Source organism: Chenopodium album, chromosome 25 (genome assembly GCF_948465745.1).
Source record: "Chenopodium album chromosome 25, dcCheAlbu1.1, whole genome shotgun sequence".
Taxonomy (NCBI): Eukaryota; Viridiplantae; Streptophyta; class Magnoliopsida; order Caryophyllales; family Amaranthaceae; genus Chenopodium; species Chenopodium album.
In genome coordinates, this window is record NC_137858.1 from 3,850,053 (window position 1) to 3,869,854 (window position 19,802).

The 19,802-nt window shown below is 37.4% G+C and overlaps 1 protein-coding gene across 1 annotated transcript; it reads left to right on the forward strand.

The window, feature by feature from the left end:
* Positions 1-1,258: 1,258 nt before the first annotated feature.
* Positions 1,259-2,758, forward strand: LOC145615318 (uncharacterized). The gene has a single exon (XM_081670382.1). It carries the CDS (start codon positions 1,527-1,529, stop codon positions 2,538-2,540), a length of 1,014 nt encoding a protein of 337 aa, XP_081526508.1. The 5' UTR covers positions 1,259-1,526; the 3' UTR covers positions 2,541-2,758.
* Positions 2,759-19,802: the final 17,044 nt, after the last annotated feature.

Sequence of the window (19,802 nt, forward strand, 5' to 3'; positions counted from 1 at the left end):
AAAAAGTCACTATAATAAAATGAAGGTTGCTATGTTGAAAATAAAACTTATTTTGGTAATATATAGGCTATAAGAGGTTAATTTTTTTAATGAAATATTTTATAAGGTCAATATTAATAATAAAGGTCACTATGTTAAAATTAAGGTCATAACGTCGTAGTTCAAGTTCACAATAGTATTAAACGTTATACAACTTTTAATAAAGGTTACTATGTTAAAAATAAAGGTCACTATGTTCAATATAATGTCAGTTGCGTGTGTATAAACCTCGGGTCCACAATAATATTATTGTGAACCAGGTCCACGCAAGTATTTCTTTCTCAATATTCTCGTATTAGTGTAACATTAATATCTATACTATATATTAAAAGGCGTTACTAAAACAGTCTATGTGTCACGAGGATCCCTTCATTGCGCCACATCATCCAATAACGTCTTATTACGCCATGTCATCACCCACTCAACACCACGTGGATCTCCTTTCTATATGTTTCTCATTAAATGTCATGCACTTATAACTAATAATAAAAAAACAAGTCTCCACAAGATTTGAAATGCAACCTCTTATTCCAGAACAAAGCATCTTACCACCAAGCTATGTGATATTTATGTTATTTTTTGATACAAAATATTTAATATGTATAACAAAGTTAATTACAATAAAATAAAGTAATGATCCGGGGCATCGTCTGGCCCAAATACTAGTTTTCAATTATATCATAATACAATTGCAGAAATTAAAGTTGATGGCTTGCATGCATGATGTTTTCTTTGTTACACAACTGTCTTATAATTCTTATTTTGATAAAACAAAAAACACTGTTTGTTTGGGAAATTTTAAGGTCAAGCATTAGGTTTAAAAGTAAATGAAAATCTAGGTTGATCACTTGAGTGAATGGCCGAATGGGTGCGTTTGCAGATTATTTATCAGAAATTAAAGAAAGAAGAACTACTCCGAATTTCATAAAAATATTTATGTGAAAGTCGGAAAAAAAAGGACAATATTGTACAACTAGAAAATTATGATAATTAATTTGGGACATACATGCCCTCAAAAAAAATTGGGACATACATAGCAAAAAAGAAGGAAATGGGTCGTCGTCAAGAGTTTCCTTCTTTAATTGAGTTTCACACTTAGATTTTAACTTTTATACTATGTATAAAATATTAAATTTTTTTATTTTTATTAATATTTTTGTATATATTTTTTAACAATATTTTGAATCAGATTAAAATTATGTTGGGACATATTATGAAACTAGAAAATTAGATGAAGTATAGTGAAACATAAACTGAGTATGAAAATTGCAAATTTAATTTCAAACTGATCTTAGTAAAGTAGCTACCTAATAAGCAAATTATTTGTGCAAACCAAACTTTAACCTTCCACCCATATAAAGCATGCATATGCCAACTTGAGTTTAACACACCACACACACTGTTGTTCCCTACACTCATTCACCTCTATCCTTTGCTTCCACACTCCCCCCCTTCACCCCTCCTCATTTTCCTAGCTAAATACTTCCATGTATCCGGGAGAAGAGCCACCCCGCCATCACCACCTCCCTAAGATGGACGACGAAGACGACGACGATGATGACGACGACTACGACGATCACCAACCACCTTTCCCTAATGTAGTACCCCACCAACATCCACCTGCCACCCCACAACAACCTCTTCAACCACCTAAACAATTATTCTCTCCTAGCGGCCCTCACCCTCCCTCCCAAAAACGACCCACCCCTTCCGCCACCCCTCCGCCGCAACCTCAACCTCAACCTCCAATGCCACCTCAGCAACCTTTGCAACCACCTCAACAACTTTCACAACTACCACCTCAACAACCTCTTCAACCACCTCAACAAATCTTCCTCCCCACCTCACCTCCTCCTAAATCCCGGGCCCCACCTAAGCACAACCGTGACGACGATGATGACGACAACAACAAAAGTGGACGTCGACTATGTGCTGTGATCACCACTTTATTAATACTCATAGGCATAACCGTCTTAATATTATGGCTGCTCTACCGCCCGGCGAAACCCCAGTTCACCGCCGTCTCCGCTGCCGTGTACTCCCTGAACACCACCTCCCCGCCGGCGTCATTCATCACCACCTCCGTTCAGCTCACTATCCTTACTCGTAACCCTAGTAAACGTACCGCCATCCATTACGACCGCCTTACCGTGGCGGTTCACTACCGGAACCACCCCATCACACCGCCGGCTCCCCTCCCGCCATTGCGTCAGCGTAAGCGGAGCACCGTGATGATGTCTCCGGTGATCGGTGGTGGTGCCGCGGTGGCTACACCACCTGAGGTGGTGGAGGGGCTAGCAGCCGACGAGGCGTATGGGGTGGTAGGGTTGAGTTGGGTGTTGATGGGAAGAGTGAGGTATAAAGCAGGGTGGTTTAAGAGTGGACATAGTAGGGTTTATGTAAGATGTGATGTAATGTTAGGGTTTAAGAATGGTGGTGGTAGCAATCCCAATGGTCAAGTACCTTTACTTGGAAATCCTCCTTGTTATGTTGATATTTGATTACATTTTATTTTATTTTTGCTTCTTAATTCTTGTTTTCTTGAGTGGATTAGTAATATAATTACTACACTATGTTTAAGGCCAAGAAGAAATATTAAAGGGAAGTGTTTATTATTGGAGTGCAAGTTTAAGGTTTTACATAGGTTTGTGTAATAAGTAATCCTTGGCTAAAATTCAATAGTAGTGCAACAATTGTAAAGGAAAATGTTGATGCTTTATTATCTCTGGCAATTCATGTAAATTGTGTTAAATTTGTGATTTTTTCATCTACTTATCCTTTCAAGCCTCATATTCCACCTCTGAATATATGTTTATCTAATTTATTTTACCGGGTAAATACTACTCCCTTCATCACTTTAAAATTTAAATCTTTCTACTTCGACCACTTTTTTGAAAGTACTTTCTCCATAAATTACAAAATGCAACATGCATGTTTCCCATTTGTATACACTTATCTATTAATATCCTTAATAATTCATAGATATAAATAATTATCACGAAGAAACTAATAATATCTCACAAACCATGTTATGAATGAATTTTGCAAAATTCCAAATATTAAAAATCTTTATATAACATAGAAAGATTAGTATTGTAAGACGTGCTTGGGATTAAACATATTTATTTAGTCTTTTGTGAATAGTTAATTTGTAATTTGATTTTAATAATAAAAAGAATAAAGGAAAGTTAATAGTTTGAAAAATTGGAAAAGCACCCAAGTAAAATTAAAGCAAGTAAACAAAATCAGTTGGATAGTGATAATGATGGGAGTATGGGAGTGACTGCAGATGAGGTGGTGAGTATTAATGAATAGCATCATATCATATTAATAATATCATTTCATACAAAAATAATGAAACGGTGCATGGGAGATGCAGACAAGCAAAGTTTTCAATGAACCGAATGTCGAGCAACAATTTTTGGAGTTTATTAAAAGTGTGGCCTCATTTTTATCATTGATTGACACAACTTGTGCACACATTGAACAAGTGTACACTTACGTAGCTCTTCTTAATATTACTCCTACTGAATAAGCCCAATTTCGTCTTTTTTGGTTCTGCTTCTCATACAACTTTTCCTATCTATATGCCAAAACTGCCAACTTCATCTAAAGTTTTTTTTATGGATGGAAGATTTTGAACTTGTAGTTAATTTTTTGTGTAAATAAATGTTGAATGTTGTTGGATAAGTTTTCCTTTGTTACTAGAGCGTTGTTAACATGCGTACATACTCTTATTCTCATCATAACAACCCGAGATTTCAAATTTGTTTGGTAACTTAATATGTATTGTTAACCTTTTTCTATAATTATCTCTCGTTTTACATGTGAATTGCACTATAAATTACAAGATATTTAAATCCCTTCATTCTACTCAATAATTGTTTTTTGAATAATATGAGGAGAATAATTTCTTTTGCTAGGTGTAAATTAATCTTTAATTTTATAAAAGTTTATGCATAAAGGTGAGATAGCAATTCAAGAATCATGGGACGTACACAACTACACATATACAACATCATATCTCTTTTTTTTTTTTTTTTTTTTTTTTTTTTTTTTTTTTTTTTGTGAGGGAATATCTAAATTTAATGGTTAATACTTAATAGAGTTATATATGGTACATGTACATGTTCTCCATAAATGTTATTCTTTAAGAAAAGTCTAAATGTCTACTTTTACAGTTAGAAAGGTTAAGTAACACAGTACAGATTGGTTGAACGAATTATTTAAATTTGAAGGGTTGTAATCCCCTAGCTAGGTTGATAAAGCTTGTGAGCTGAGTGATCACTTTTTGTCAAAAAGAGCATATGTATGCACCCCAAAAAACAAAAAAAAAAAAAAAAGAAAGAAAAAGAAAAAGGAACTAATCTAGAAAACTTTAGCTTGGAAATTCATTGGTAATTCGTCTTAGGCCCAAGAATAAGATGCTTAAATAATATTTTTCACTTTATTCCAAATTAAATAATAGTTATGCAAGTACCTGGCCTTTAGGTATATATGATAATGCATGAATAGTATAAGTGTGAATCTAACTAATTTGATTCATTTATGTGCAAATAACTGACACCCTATATATTTTCCATAATATTTTAGGGCCTGTTCACTTCAGCTTAGTTTAATAAATGTGAACATGCCCTTATACACAGATATCATTATTATATATTTTGTGCATGTTAAAAGTTTGTGTATGGACTAGATTTGACCATTGAAATTAACCTATACTCCATACTAGCTAATTCGTTAATTGTGTTGTGAACTTGTTAAATAAGTGTTGTGAACTTGTTAAATAATAAGTCAATTTTTTGAATACTAATAATAAAGACATTAGGATATATATTTTCACCTCTCGTCATCCTTAATTAATACAAAGTATATATATAAAAATTTGATAATTTTGACTCGATTTCTTGTACTACGTGTATATAACCTTCAAGGCTTCAAGTAAATCTGTTAATGTGACAAAAAGATAGACTTTTCAAAAATACAATGTTACAAAAAGAATCCATATATACCGTGTGTATATGGAAAATATGGTTAATTAAGGGTATGTTTTGATTTACTAAACTGAGCTAAAATGAACTGATTGGAACTGAAGTGAAGTGAAATGAATTATTTATGAGAGAAGGAAATTGGGAACTGAACTGAACTGATTGGAGCGGAACTAAAATTAAGCTGAAAGAACAGACCCAAAGTGTTTAACTCATCTTAAATGCCTAATAAAACGAGTTCATTTTTCATAATTGTTCACTTCATTGTATACTTTAGGTCGCAAACTCGCAATGTATGCCAATTAATTTGTTTAGCAATTTCGAGCTATACCTAACTACCTAAGATATATGATGAAATCTTATCAACTTAGTAAAAGAAATTTATGAATTGATATACTTTTCACAAGCACATCTTCCTTGCACATCTGGGCTCATTGGGCTATTACTGTGAGTTTTTGGCCCAATCAAGTACACTTGAATTGAGACTTTGAGGTCCAACCAAGTACATTTGAATTGAGACTTTGAGGCCCAACCAATAAGGTTTACTAAAGATGAGTAGGAAATTAAGCTATAAGCCTATGGGGTATGTTTATGTGGTCAATTACTATAGTATTTTTATATTCAACAATATCTTCATAATGACATCAATCTATCATCTTTCATGTCATTGTGATGTATGAATATGCTTGTCATGTTCTAAGTGGGAATAATTTGTTTGTTTTGTGAGATTATAATTCTCTATTACCTGACAATGTTAACCTGTTGTCAAAGCGCAATGCATCTAAGAGTAAACTTATTTTGTACGGATTAATATTAATGTTATTGATTTATGTCGATCTTATAAAAACCCATTTCATATCTTAGGGCATGTTCACATTTACTGAACTGAGCTGAGTTGAGCTGAAATGCATATTTTAGAGAGAAGGAAATTAGGAGCTGAACTGAACCGAACTGAACTGAACTGATTGGAGTTTAACCGAACTGAACTGAACTGAAACTAAGCTGAAGTGAACAGGCCCTAAGTTGCACTTTATTTATCTTTAACCAATCACATATTTGTATGATTTCAAAAGTATTGTTTCAATAAAACTCTTATAATCATACAAGCTTTCTAAATTACGACATCTCCTAATTATATCTAATCTGCCTTTATACTTACAAAATTTCATACGATATTATTTGCAAACAGTTTATGTACATCGAAGTTGATGCTTGATGATATTATTAGGTATTCAAATCCGACCCAAAATCATGGAGAATCCTAGAATTCGAGCACAAACCTTGAATCATAAGCCAAGACAGCACAACAAAACATCCCTATCTGGCCATCTCATTATAGCACAAGGAGTCCTTCCAAAGGGAGGTTAGTTATGTACTAGGAAATACATAACGATGGGCAAGGCTGTCTTTTCACGTGAATTTTGAAAATTCCTAAGTAGCATCTCCGTTCTACTATTTGACACCCCCCGTTTCTGTACTTGAAGCAAAAATAGTATTATAATCTCCTTGGTTAAAGAGCCCCATTTGAATCTTGTTTTTTTATTCTTATGCTTCTCTCTCCTGAACTCAGTGCTCTTTCTCTATTTTCTTCTCTGTCTGTTTGTCTCCCTCTCTCCCTCTCTCGTTTGTGTATTTGATTTCGGAGTAATTATCTGGGAATTTAAATCCTCCATCTTTGTTGGGCGAAGCAGTTGCGCGGGGCGTCGGCTTGCTGTGGGTGTTGCGGAGTTGAATTGGCGAGTTGGTGGCTGAATTTGTTGCGGTTTAAGGTTTGTGTATTTAAATGTACATACCTGTTTTGTAAATTTGACCTAAATGTTATAGAAAATTCTATTATTCTTCGAATTAGTGTTTATGCTATGCTAAGTAAAAGGGTTGCTTTTATCCGTGATGCTATTAATTGGGTGTGTAGAATTAAATTGTTACCTTAGTCTACGAATTAGGGTTATTTTTTACTGAAAGGGGGGTTGATGGATTATGTCATGTGTTGTTGAATTTGAAGTTGATACTCCCATTGCATGTCTTCCTTATGTTGTGTATCTGGTTTAGAATTTGTTCATTGTCTTCCATGTGAAAGGGATATTTGTTTGTCTTTAATTTTAATGGTGAAAATAGGGGTTGGTGGTAGTGTTAGTGAAGGAGCATTTTTAATTGTTGTAGTGGAGTTTATTTGATTATTCAATTGCGCATTATATTATGGTTTCAGTTCACATTTTTTTATGTCGAACTAGGGATTGCTTTTTTTGTGATTATTCAATTTTCTCAATTTATAAAGTAGAACTAGGGATTGTTGTTTGTGCGTTTATTGAATTGCGAATTTTATAACACATTAGAGCCAATTTTAATGATTGAAGTAGGGTATTCTTGTTTGTGTGATTATTATATTTACTTGATAGGGTATGCTGTGATTACCTGTTGCTGAACTCTTGAAATTAGTGTTTTTTATGTATTTGTTTATGTAATTGGGTATTTGTTGTGCTTAGTTGTTGAGGTACTGTTTAAGTAAGGGTATTTGTTGTGCCTAGTTCTTGAAGTAGTCATTCAATTAGGGTTTATGTTGTGGTTTGTTATTGATGTAACTGGTTATTGGGTAGGGCGATGCGGAAGACAATGGTGCGTTCGACGAACTGGAAGAAGGGATTGGTGAGTTTTATTTGTATATTTTGTTTAAATTCTATCTTGTGATGTCCTAAGTGATTGTTGTTTGTACAAGGCTGGTCCTTCTAATTGTAAAGGTTCGAAGGGGCAGGGAAAGAAGGATGGGGTTCCGTCGAAGGGTCATCCCCTTCGAAAAAGCAAGGGGCCTGACAAGAAGGTAGCATCAAAGGCAAAGATTGATGAGGATTATCAGGAAACAGATGAGTATGATGATGATGGCGAAGATACGAATAGTGGTGATGGCGAAGGTGAAGGGGAGTCAGATTCAAGCCGTTCTTTTGTGGAAACTTTTTTGAAGGACTACATGAAAAGGAATTATCGGAAGAGGAAACACAATGGGGAGGGAAGTCATAAGCGGCGTAGTAAGGTAATCTGTTAACATCGGTTGTGTTTACATGATGATAGCAGTAGGTTCCTTGTGTTTTGTTGTAGCATTTAACCTAAGTTGCTGTGTACTTGATTTAGGTTCCAACACTTGAAGGGAACAAGGTTCTGAGTAAAGGAGAGGTTCTGAAGACTCATCACGAGAATGTAGGGCAGGTAAGCATATGTGTTTTTTTTATTAGAGTTCCTGTCTTTGTTTTTCTGATGGAAATTAATTGTTTTTGTGCACTAAATGTGGCAGTATCCGAATATTGTTTGCCGTGTTGAGTCATTTTGCCTTCAGTTTCCGCGTTTGATTCGAAGCGGAAAGATTTGGTAAGGAGAATGGGGTTTGGTGCTCTCTTGGAGTTGGATATGAAGAATATACCAAGGCAGTTCTGCTATTGGCTGATGGCTAGGGTTCGTGAAGATGCTACTATGGTATTTGGTGAAGGTGAAATTCTGCCGATGGGTCCGAAGCAGGTGAGGTGTGTACTTGGCATTCCTATGCGTTCGAAACCCGTGCCAATGGATATTGGTGAAGATGAAGACAAGATTATGGTAGTGAAGTCTATGTATGATGCATATGGGACCGCACCAAAGAAGGAGACGATTTCTTTGAAAGCTGCTTCTCGTGTGATGTGTCCTTTGGGGACTGATATGCAGCCTGTCCCATTGGTTACAGAGAATGATGAGGAGGAGTTCATGGTGGCTTTTTTGATTGTTGTTCTTGGCAAACTACTATGCACCACAACCAATTCCTCGAATCTGGCTTCCTCCCTAATTCCTTGTGTAACTATGGCCAGCCATGCTTCGGAGTATGATTGGTGTACTTTCACCATAGACTGGCTGTGTGACACTGCCCGGCGTTTCCAGACAAAGTTTATGAGGGATGGGTACAGGTTTGGTTGTGGTGGTAGCTTTTTGTTTGTGATGGTGAGTATTCCTCTTTTTTTTGTTGTTGACTATCGTTGTGTGATTTATTGAACTTATTGAGTTCGATTATGTGTCCTGCTAGATTTTTTTATCTAGATCACTTGCATCGGAAACCTTTAAAATGGGGAGTGTTCCCTAGGGTGACAGTATGGAGTTCTGTCGAGATTAGGGCAGCCCTTGCGGAGGACAAGGTTACTCGTGATGAGTATGGGAAGTTGTTGGTAAGGGCAGTTGTGTTGTGTAAGTTTTATTTGTGTGATTTGTTGTTTTTGTTGCTTACAGTGTTTGCTTTTCTTTCTCTGAAGGCCTATGATATAACATATGGTGAGGAGCATCCACTTGTAACAAGGGATGCTGGTTGTCTGGCAAGGGATGGTTCTTACCGGACTGATACTGAGCAGGTGAATGCGATGGTGACTGATGTGGTTGACCAGGTAAAACTGTGTTAAATTATGTGTGCTGGTTTTGTATGTAAAACTGTGTCATGATGATTGTAAAGCATTGTCCTTGCAGATGAGTAAACAGTTGATCCCGAAGCTTGAGACCCTTCTGGAAAATGTTATTGAGAAAACATTTAGCAGTTATGTGTCTAAAATGACTGGCATGAGTAAGGGTCATAAGCTTGATGATTTTGTTGGGAACATGACTACTGGTAGTAATGGTGAGAAGGATAATGGAGGAGGGAAGGACCGCACCAAAGATTACAGTGCGAATCCAAACAACCGGAATCCTAATGGGAATGCACACAGTGGGAGTGGAGGGACAGATCCAGAAGCTTCAGCAAATTCTTTTGTTGGCGATATACCCATGGCTGTTGTCGGGAAGCTGGATGGTTTCCTAGAGAAGAGGCTTTTGGGGTTTGTGAAAGCCTGGAAAGATTTGAAGAACGAAAATGCGTAAGTGCATTCCAATTGTGCATGCAACCCCAATAAATACTTGTGTATTATTATGTTTGCTTTTTAATTAAAGTGGTTTATTTTGTAGGCCTGGCCCCTCACTCATTGAATGTGATGGAATTGATGCTACGCAACGGGATTGTTATCGTGTGGTTTCGCCTAGGGCAAGGGTTGGTGATCAATACGTTAGGATGGCATCAGTACTCTATACCAACATATGGTCAGCCCAGCATTCTATGAAAAGGATTATGTTAGATCCTTCATATGCGGTGAGTGTTGTTTGCCTACGAAAAATATTGTTTCTTGCTGGTGTAGCATTTTGTAAATGTAGCTAATGTTATGAAAATGTTTTCTAGCATTTTGTTATGCTAGGGAAAGACGAGTACAAAAGTCTTGGGAAAAAATATTGCAAGAGTGTCCTTAGTCACCCTGTAGATCAAATTCACACTGTATGTCCTGGAACTTAGATATTTGTTGTGTAAATTTATTTCCTAAAATGCGATGCTGGTAACGAATGTGTGTTTTGTGTTCTTTTGATATAAGGTTTTTGTCCCTGTGTTGTTGCCGGAGAAGAATGGAGGACATTGGTTTTGTGTTGCTTTAGAATTAAAATCCCACAAGATTTGGATGATTGACTCCATGTACGAGGATCCATTCTCGAGGCATGAGGCAATCGTTGACATGTTGGTAAGTTCCTAGTTGTAGCAGCATCAGTATTATTAAATTCACATATTTGGGTGCTGATTGTGTACTGAATTTGCTGGGTGTTTAAGTTGAATGCTTTGGAGGAGTTGCTCCACATTAGCAACCCACTATGGAAGTTGGGAACTGTGGAGATCTGGGCAAGGAGTGTTTATCCGGTTCGACAATCGGACACGTAAGTCACACTTGTTTCAAAATGCTTTTGTGTGTAGTGTGCTTATGAAATCCCCTGAGTCAATGTGTTGTAAACATATTATTTGGTGTTGTTGATTAGGTGTTCGTGTGGTGCCCTTATGCTTGCCACTGTTAAACATTGTGCTCAAAGCTTTGAGGCGGAGTTGCACCTGGTGAGTGACCTCTCTTATAGTCCCTTCAAGTACCTTTCGTGGTGTGTTTGATAAAATTTGTATTAGAAATACAGTTTGGTAATTTTACTGTGAAATTACGCAGGACTCGATTGGGAAGGTGCGCAAGAACTTGTTTCTTGAAGATGTGAACAGTGATTTCAACCAGATCAGGGCAAAGCTGGAGAACATCTTGCCGAAGGAACGCCGCGGCCCCAGAAGAGCTGAGTCTCTAAGTTCAATCTAACTGATCATGAGTCTGATCATAAATGGTGCAGTTCATGCTTGTGCTAATTGGGGGGATGTTAATTTTTTGTCTGACCTCCAAATTTTTTTGTGGACACTAACATATCTATGGTACTTGTAATTAATTTGCATTTGGAATTTCTGGAATAATTCGGTTATGTAATTAAAGTAGTACAGATACATACCTTGAAACAGAGTATTTCATACTTAGACATGCATTTTTAGTCAAAATTTAGTGTTTGATATTATGGTTCTCTCGTTTGAACTGAGCTCAGGACTTCAAAGTGCCCAACAATAAAGCAATAATGTTAGGCCCTAAAATATATTACTTAAGGCCCAACATAAATATGAAAACTGACCCAGCTTTTGATAAATTTTAATGGGGATAAATCTAAAATATATTACAATCAATTTGTGTCTAATATTAGGCAATGCCTTGAGCCCCAAAACTAAATTGTAGTACAACTGAGCATGTATTGTCTTGTCAATATTTTTTTCTTGCCAGTTGAACTTACCAGTTGTCAGTTGCCCTCGAAAAAGAAAGAAACCCTGCACTGTACTCTACTACTCTGCTGTTTGGATTTCCTGGGATTTGGTCAAATGTATTTTATGTGCTCTTAGTGAAAGTCTTTTTACCTTCCTTTCCCTTTCCCACAGTTACTTTTAATGCTCTTAGTGAAAGTCTTTTTACCTTCCCCATTCAATTTGCAGTTACACTCCTATAACCTCTTCCTTCTCTCTTCAAACCTCCCTGTACTCCTTGGTAGGAAAAAAACTCCAACTCATAACCCTCAGACATGGCCAGCCCTCCAAATGATCCCACTTATGTAATGGGAGCTTGGGGGAGGTATCTACTTGAACACCCTACCGAGCCAGTGATGTACTTCAAGCCCTTCCTCACCACAAACACCTCCGAACTTGAGTTTAACTCCACACCGTATTTTGAAGATCACGAATCCTTTGTGGATGGTCTCAGAATTCATCCTAAGTACCTGAGAGAGCAGCTGATCTATTCCCTTGACCTGAATACCACAACCTACATTCCTCACAGCTTGATGGAAGTGGCAGAGCGAAAACTGCGACCTGCTTACTATCCGGACTTGTCAGATTTGCAAGGTTATCTCCACAAGGGGGTTGGGCCTTTCGCAAAATGGATGTGTGAAAACTGTGTTAGTAGAGATGATGAGTTCATCCCTAAGGATATCGTTCCAATCTTTGATTTGAAGCCTTTAATTCAGCCCGATCAGCTCCCGATCTACACATTCCCTCTCCAACCAAGGCACGTCTTCATTGGTGCATCCACCGCTGATGTCCATGTTATGGAGGTACACAACAATCTCAAATCAATACATTTGGATGTGCATAGCTGTATTACATTGAAGAAGAAGGTGAAGTATTCTCGCGTTTCACTACATGGCTCTCCAACTGAAGGTGAATCAACCCAACATTACTTACCTCCTGGGTCCAATGTCATTGTATGGAATGCAAGGAATGTCCACAGGCCGTCTTTTGTTGATACTTTCTGCGAGCTGTTCTCTTTTTACGCTCCTGTTCTTGTGGTGGTCACTGAGGCTCGGTTTGACCAGTCAACAGTAGATTACCTGAGTTTTCAGCTCCGGAGTGTGTACAACATCTTAGGTTTTGGAGGTGAGAATGGGTATACTGAGGTCCTGCTCATTTGGGACGCGAAAGAATTGAAACCAAGGGTCACTAAGAGAGGAGATTCCTACTTTGGGCATCAACTTGGTGTGGAGATTGAGGTAATTAGTCCTACTTGGAGAACAAGTTCAAACCGCAACATGTAGTTATAATGTCATTGTTAAATTTGATATATATAACTCTAAAAATAAGTACATTGGTAAATCGTAATTAAACGGAAAATATTTAACTTATGATCTTATATATTAATTGTAATTTTCTAATATGTTTTTATTAGTATGTTTGTGGGAGGAACTTATGTTGGGTCATTAGTCCTGAATATGTGAAAGTATTACCTAACAATGTTGGCGGTGTAATGTAGTCAATTATACAGGGAGGAGGGAGGTCCCCGACACCAGCATCGCCGTATTCGCCATATTCTGGAGGTGATCCCACTGATGATCCCACAATCCATGACTTGAATGATCACCTTACCCCATCACCGAAGCCGGCCTCCTCTTGAAGCAGTGGTGATTACACAGGAGTAGGCCAAGATGACCCCTCAATTCATGACTGGAATGACCACCTCACGCCTTTAAGATGCTGGGTTGCTTCTTTTTGTCTATGGTTCTTTTGTTTAGGTTATTAAGCTATTAGGCTATTAGGCTATTAAGAACTAGGGTAGTTGTCTTTAATTCCAGGGGATGCATGTTTTTGCTCTGTCTGTTGTTATGTTGATGGAGCTAGTTTCAACAACTCTGTTTCAAATGTGTAGACTTTAGTTCATGTTTCATTTTGGAAACTCTGTCGTATGTTAAGCCTTGATGTGGAGATACACATAGAGGCGTTGTTATTATATGAAATTAGTATCATGTTTGTGTTTTAAAATTATTGCCATTCTTTTTGCTGGAGCTGCTGTGCTAATGCTAAAGCCTAATAGATAGTATTATCAACATAATTAAGGAAAATAAGTTTAGTTGCTTGCTGAAATATTTACACAAAATAAAACAAACGGAATTACTTGAACACAAATTATTTAAACTTGAATACTACAACTATTAGGGGAATATTATTTTACATTCCGAGTACATAAAAGATGGTGAAGCATTTAAATATTTAGTACAACCAAAATAACAATTCATGCCATACACTAAGAGAGGATGATATCCGTATTAGGGTTATGGTTATTGGATAATTCATTTAAATTTTACGATAATGGTGATAATGGAAACAACAACAACAAGCTTGACAAGCTTCCACGCAATACGCTCCAAATTGTCTACTCTCTGACTCAGAACACCCATAGCAGATCCGTTCCCGTGGTGGATGAAATCCACTTCACTTGCCCATTGCCAAAAATTGCAGTAGCGGCACTTATAGTATGGCCTGTGAGGGTTCGCCGCAGACATCGAAATTCGAAACTCCGCTAGAGACTGTCCTCCGCAGTTACAATTCTTAGCAGCTATCCAAAGAACATTTGATGTTGGGGTTGAAAAATACCGAGGCCTATTGGAAGTCGAAGCAGTTGAATTGAAAGACATGTTTAAGAAGTAGAATAGTCATATGAAGAGGGCACTTGCGGACCCTTTTATAGATCTCACTAGGCGGCAAAATGCTGAAATTTTCCCGCCAAATGTAACCAAATAAAATCAGATTTCTTAACACTACCATTTGTTTATCCAGTTCTACCATTAGGTTTCCCAGTTATGTACCCCTGTTATAATGTTATGGATTAAATTAGCTTGTTCAACACAGCAACCCTACCGTTCTGTTACTCAGTCGGGTTACTATACTCCCAGTACTACTATTATGAATCCCAGTTATAATGTCTACAATGAAAGATCTTGTTGAACACAACAGTCCAACCCTACTAAACTGCAGTTGGAGAACTAATCTTCCAGTAGTACTATTTTTATTCCCAGTTACATGTATTGAAGCAAGTGGGTTGAGTGTACTTCAATGACAAGTTTTTGTTTAATGCCAAGTTAGTAACACTATTTGCTAAAGCCTACTTATAGATCATGCAATTATTGAATATTAGTCAAAAAAGGTAACAAGTAATGAGTATTGGTGGTCCGTAAATCAATTACTCGTCCGATCAGTAAAGGAATAGGACACTTGAGCATAGATCAAAACAGGACTTTGTATGACGTTCGACATACTTATCTTGTGCAACTACGCAAATGTGACGGTTTAGGTGTTCAAGTAAGTTAATAAATAGTTTTTAATTGAGTACGTAATGTCTTCACCACGTGGTAGACTACTTTTCCTAAACTCTCATCAAGTACTAATAGAACAAACCCTCTTCCAATACTGTACTGTTCTTAGTGAAACCCTAGGAGGTTAAAACCCAACCCTAAAGTATTTCAGTAACACTCTCAATGGGTAAAGAGAGTTGTTTTTTACTTAGAAAAGAAATTATTGAGAACCTCAGTGGATAAAAATTGAACTTCAGTCCAACCCTAGAAACATTTAATCGAACCCTAATGACTGTCAGTAAGATACATAAATCATATGTCATGCAAATTGGTTCATATCTCACATAAACGATGTACATGTCCACACCTTCACCATATAACTAATATCATAAAAAACAGTACCTGCGAAACGATTGTCATTAAAAAGCATTGAAGCGCAACCTATATTCCATCCAGTGTTACTATATTACTTTCAGTAACACTATAATATCTTTCAAATCAGTACTTGCTTAACGGCTGTCATTGTATAGCGGTACAGCGCAACCCTTATCACTTCCAGTGTTACAACAAAACTATTAGTAGAACAATTATAAATCCGAGTTATAAACCGAACGTGATTAATGATCTTGGATTAAAAAAATGGATTAGAATTTCATTATGGGGTGATGCAACACATCCCCGGTAGTCATACATCCAAAAATTATGAAGTCCGAGTTCGTTATACAACAATTACTTATGACCCAAACATACATATGGCACGCCGCTATAACAATCGATACCACAAGGTATAAAATGAAACAGTATATGGCGAATGTATTATGAGCATTTTGGCTGACTTGACACGGTATGTCATGCAAGTCATTGTAGGAGTAGTTTGGAAGTAAAAGTACAATTGTATTACCAAATTATACGATTCAAAACGTATACATTGAATTATTTTACTTACCAAACACACTATTTTGTGACTCTCTACTTGTTAGGTAAACCCTAGGAGTTTGTAGTCGAACCCTTCACATAATCAGTTAGTCTTTTCACAATATTGATTAGTCAATCATTGTAATATCCCAGTTCAATGTCATTGAACCCCAGTAAATTATATTTATTGTCAGTCAAAGTTAGACAGAATAGTTACCACAATACCTTAGTCGAACCCTAGGAGTTTCAAGTCTAACCCTTCACATAATCAATTATTCTTTTCACAATATTGATTAGTCAACCATTGTAATATCCCAGTTCAATTTCATTAAACCCCAGTAAATTATATTTATTGTCAGTCAAAGTTAGACAGAATAGTTACCACATTACCTAATGGATTAGAATTTTAATATGGGGTCATGCACCACATCACCGGTATTCAGATATCTAAAAATTATAAAGTACGAGTTGGTTGTACAACAAATGCTAATGACCCCAACATATATATGACACACTGCAATAACATTCGATACAACACGGTTTTTGAATAGAACCGTCTATGGACTAACTATTATGTGCACTATGGCTCACTTAACACGGATTATGCTACTTACCCAAACACATTATTTGGTTACTCGCTACTTGTTAGTTATAGCCTAAGAGTTTGAAGTCGAACCCTTCACTTAATCAGTTAGTGTTTTCAAATTGGTAAAGTGCATCATTGTAATATCCCAGTGTAATGTTATTAAATCCCAGCTTAAAAAATATATTGTCAGTCAAACTTAGACAGAATTGTTACCAAATAACCTTAGTCGGATCCTAGGGCGTGTCAGTGTGAGAAAATGAATACTTAGCGGTATCTTAGTGTCTCAATTTTCTGTGTCACTTATACAATAGTGGATTGAACAACATATCATACCGAGTCAAAGTAAATATATTGGCTACATTGTTGAATAGTGTCTTGATCTTTTTTACAAATATTCCCACAGCAAGTAGGACGTGTAACCTCTTGCAAAATATTAACAGACTTGCAGTACATGTATTCTTTACAAAAAATATACGATGTTATGACCATAAATTCACCGGTACTAACGACATTAGAGTGATATGTTTTCTTTACAAAAAATATACCATGTTGACACGGTTAAATTACCTGGGTCCTAAAGAGTTCAAAGTCAGGAATTATGATGTTAGTTCAGTTAAGCTTCCAAAAAGAGTGAACAACAAATATTTAGTTCACTTTTCTATTAGTCCTCAAAAGGTGCAGTGTTTCCCAGCTACTGCTGCTGCTGAGTACCAGCATGTACCGAGGCACGAGGTGGAGTTGTGTGCTGTATATTACCATGGGTGGACAACGGAGGTTTAGGAGCAATTGGTCTGAACATAGGCCTCCCTCCAGCTAGGGAACACGCTGTGGAACGAGGAGTGTGCAGGGAATGAGGAGATCCTGCCAAAACACCATATGGGAACATTGGCCTGTACTGTGTGTACTGATAAGGAATCCAACCAGCCTTATACATTGCCTGCATATCACTCTCAGAGCCTCCAGAAACACCAGTGAAGTACCCGATAGAGCCATCACCATCAACCATCTGTATCCCGCCGACAGATTGGGGGCTGTAGGGGAAGAAATAACCCTGCAAGACAAGTTAGATATATGGATCAAATAAGTATAATAAACACAATACATAATTTAAAATAACCAAACGAAATGGGAAACTGAGTACCTGGTTGCTTGAGGGAGTGCTGTATTGCTGCTTTTGACCCTTTTTTTGGCTACAACTCTTTCTATTAGTTTTACCCTTCTTTGCTTTCTCAATACAGGATGGGAATCTCTTATCTGTTGTGCGGTGAGGTGGCTTTTTGGGAATAGGTGGATCCTTGGGTATCTCAGAACAACTTCCTTGCCTCTGCGTGGATGGAGTAATTGGTGTTCCTTTTTCTTTTTCCAAAGACCCATTCTCTTCACCCTTTTTGTTAATCATGGACAACATCTCCTCCACTTGAATCTCAAGTAACTGTATAGTATCAAGAACAAGTTTGGTTGTTTCTTTACAGAAGGACGACTTAGAGCAAACAGAACCAAACTTCACCATCATCTTGTCAAACCTACAAACCTCCTCTGTCTTACTCGGATCATGATAACCAACCTTCACACGGGTATAAGGCCGTATCACATCTTTCCTCCAACGCTTCAAGATGAACTTATCCGGAATATGGACGTGATCATGCAGCTCGTACACCTTAATTATGTGACGACATATAATTCCATGACATTCAAAATACTTACACTCACACCAAGCATCCTTACTACCAATGTCAAATGAAACCACATACCTCCGCTTACGCTTCGAGGGTATCTCTTTCTTAGAGTTTTGGGGCTTATACCAAACTCTATCCTCGATTACATGCTCAAGAACATGATCAGAAACCTGTCTTCTTTCTATTACGCTGACATACATCATACGAGTGCATTCACGCTGAACTTCTTTGAATTTGGCATCCGTGTAAATCTTCTGGAAGAAAAGCTCAGCAGGGAAATCGGTGCAGGTCTTCCTCACATACCTAGCATTGTTGTCATCAGTCTTCTTTTCTGTTTTTGCTCTAACAGAGAGGGCTTCTTCATACCTCTCCACAAATTCATGTAACAACGTGTGTTTGCTCAAATAGCCATCAAAAAAGTTATGAATACTTTCGACCCTCTGCGTGGTTTTCATCCCGGCCCAAAACAAGTGTTTCAGATATGCCGGAACCCACATAGCCCTTTCTTCATACAAGCCTAACAAGGTAGCCACACATCCACTCATAAATAAAGATGGAACAGGATCAGCATAAGTCACTTTTTACAGTACTACATATATCACCAGAAAAGATGTCACCAGCAACTACCAATACATAACACAGCAACAAAGCAGAACAGACAACAATGAACAAGATAAATAAACTGCAACAAAAAACAGAAACAAGATCTGCTAAACACCATACCTGCCAGCCACTCATCATCATCAGCTTCATACTTCTTAATAACCTCTGGCCAACGCTGTTCAAATTCCTCACAGTCAAGGCTGTTATATACAGCTTGGTGCAGTCCCTCCTTCAACTGAGGATAGTAGATGCGCTTGCCTAACTTCTGAGCAAACTTGTTGAGAATGTGCCAAATACACCATCTATGCGTCGTACCCTTCATAACCGCCTTCAAAGCCTTCCGCATTGCCGGGTCTTGGTCCGTCAAAATCCCAATAGGAGCTTTGTCATCCATACATCTAAGCCAACTTGAAAATACCCATTCAAAAGTCTCCACTGTCTCACGACTAACAAGAGCACAACCAAGCAGAACGGTCTGCCCATGATGGTTGACACCCACAAAGTTACAAAAAGGGAGCTTGTATTCATTAATCAAATAGGTAGAGTCAAACACAACAACGTCACCAAACTCCTCGTACGCCGCTCTACTCCTAGCATCTACCCATAGCACATCTTTCAAGCGCCCTTCATCATCAATTCGATACGTGTGAAAGAACTTGTCATTGTCCTCCACCATCTTCTTAAAATAGTCAAACATAACTTTTGCATCACCTTGTTCAAAAACAACTTTCTTCTGTTTTGCAACTTCATTATGTAAGTCCTTCTGCTCAAACGGCATATCCTCCAACCCATTCCTCTGCCTTGCCATACTTCTATATATATTAGCCACAGGAACCCCTGCCTTCCGTTCAATAAACAGCTGCCGCACAAGGTGAGGGTTATCCACCAAAAATTTCTTCCGAAACCTGCTTATGTTTTTTGATTTCCCAGGAGTTGGATTATGCCCAACATGTGTGAGATGCGCCTTATCAATAACCCACTGCCCTGCCTTATTCACCTTAGCATATAAAGTTA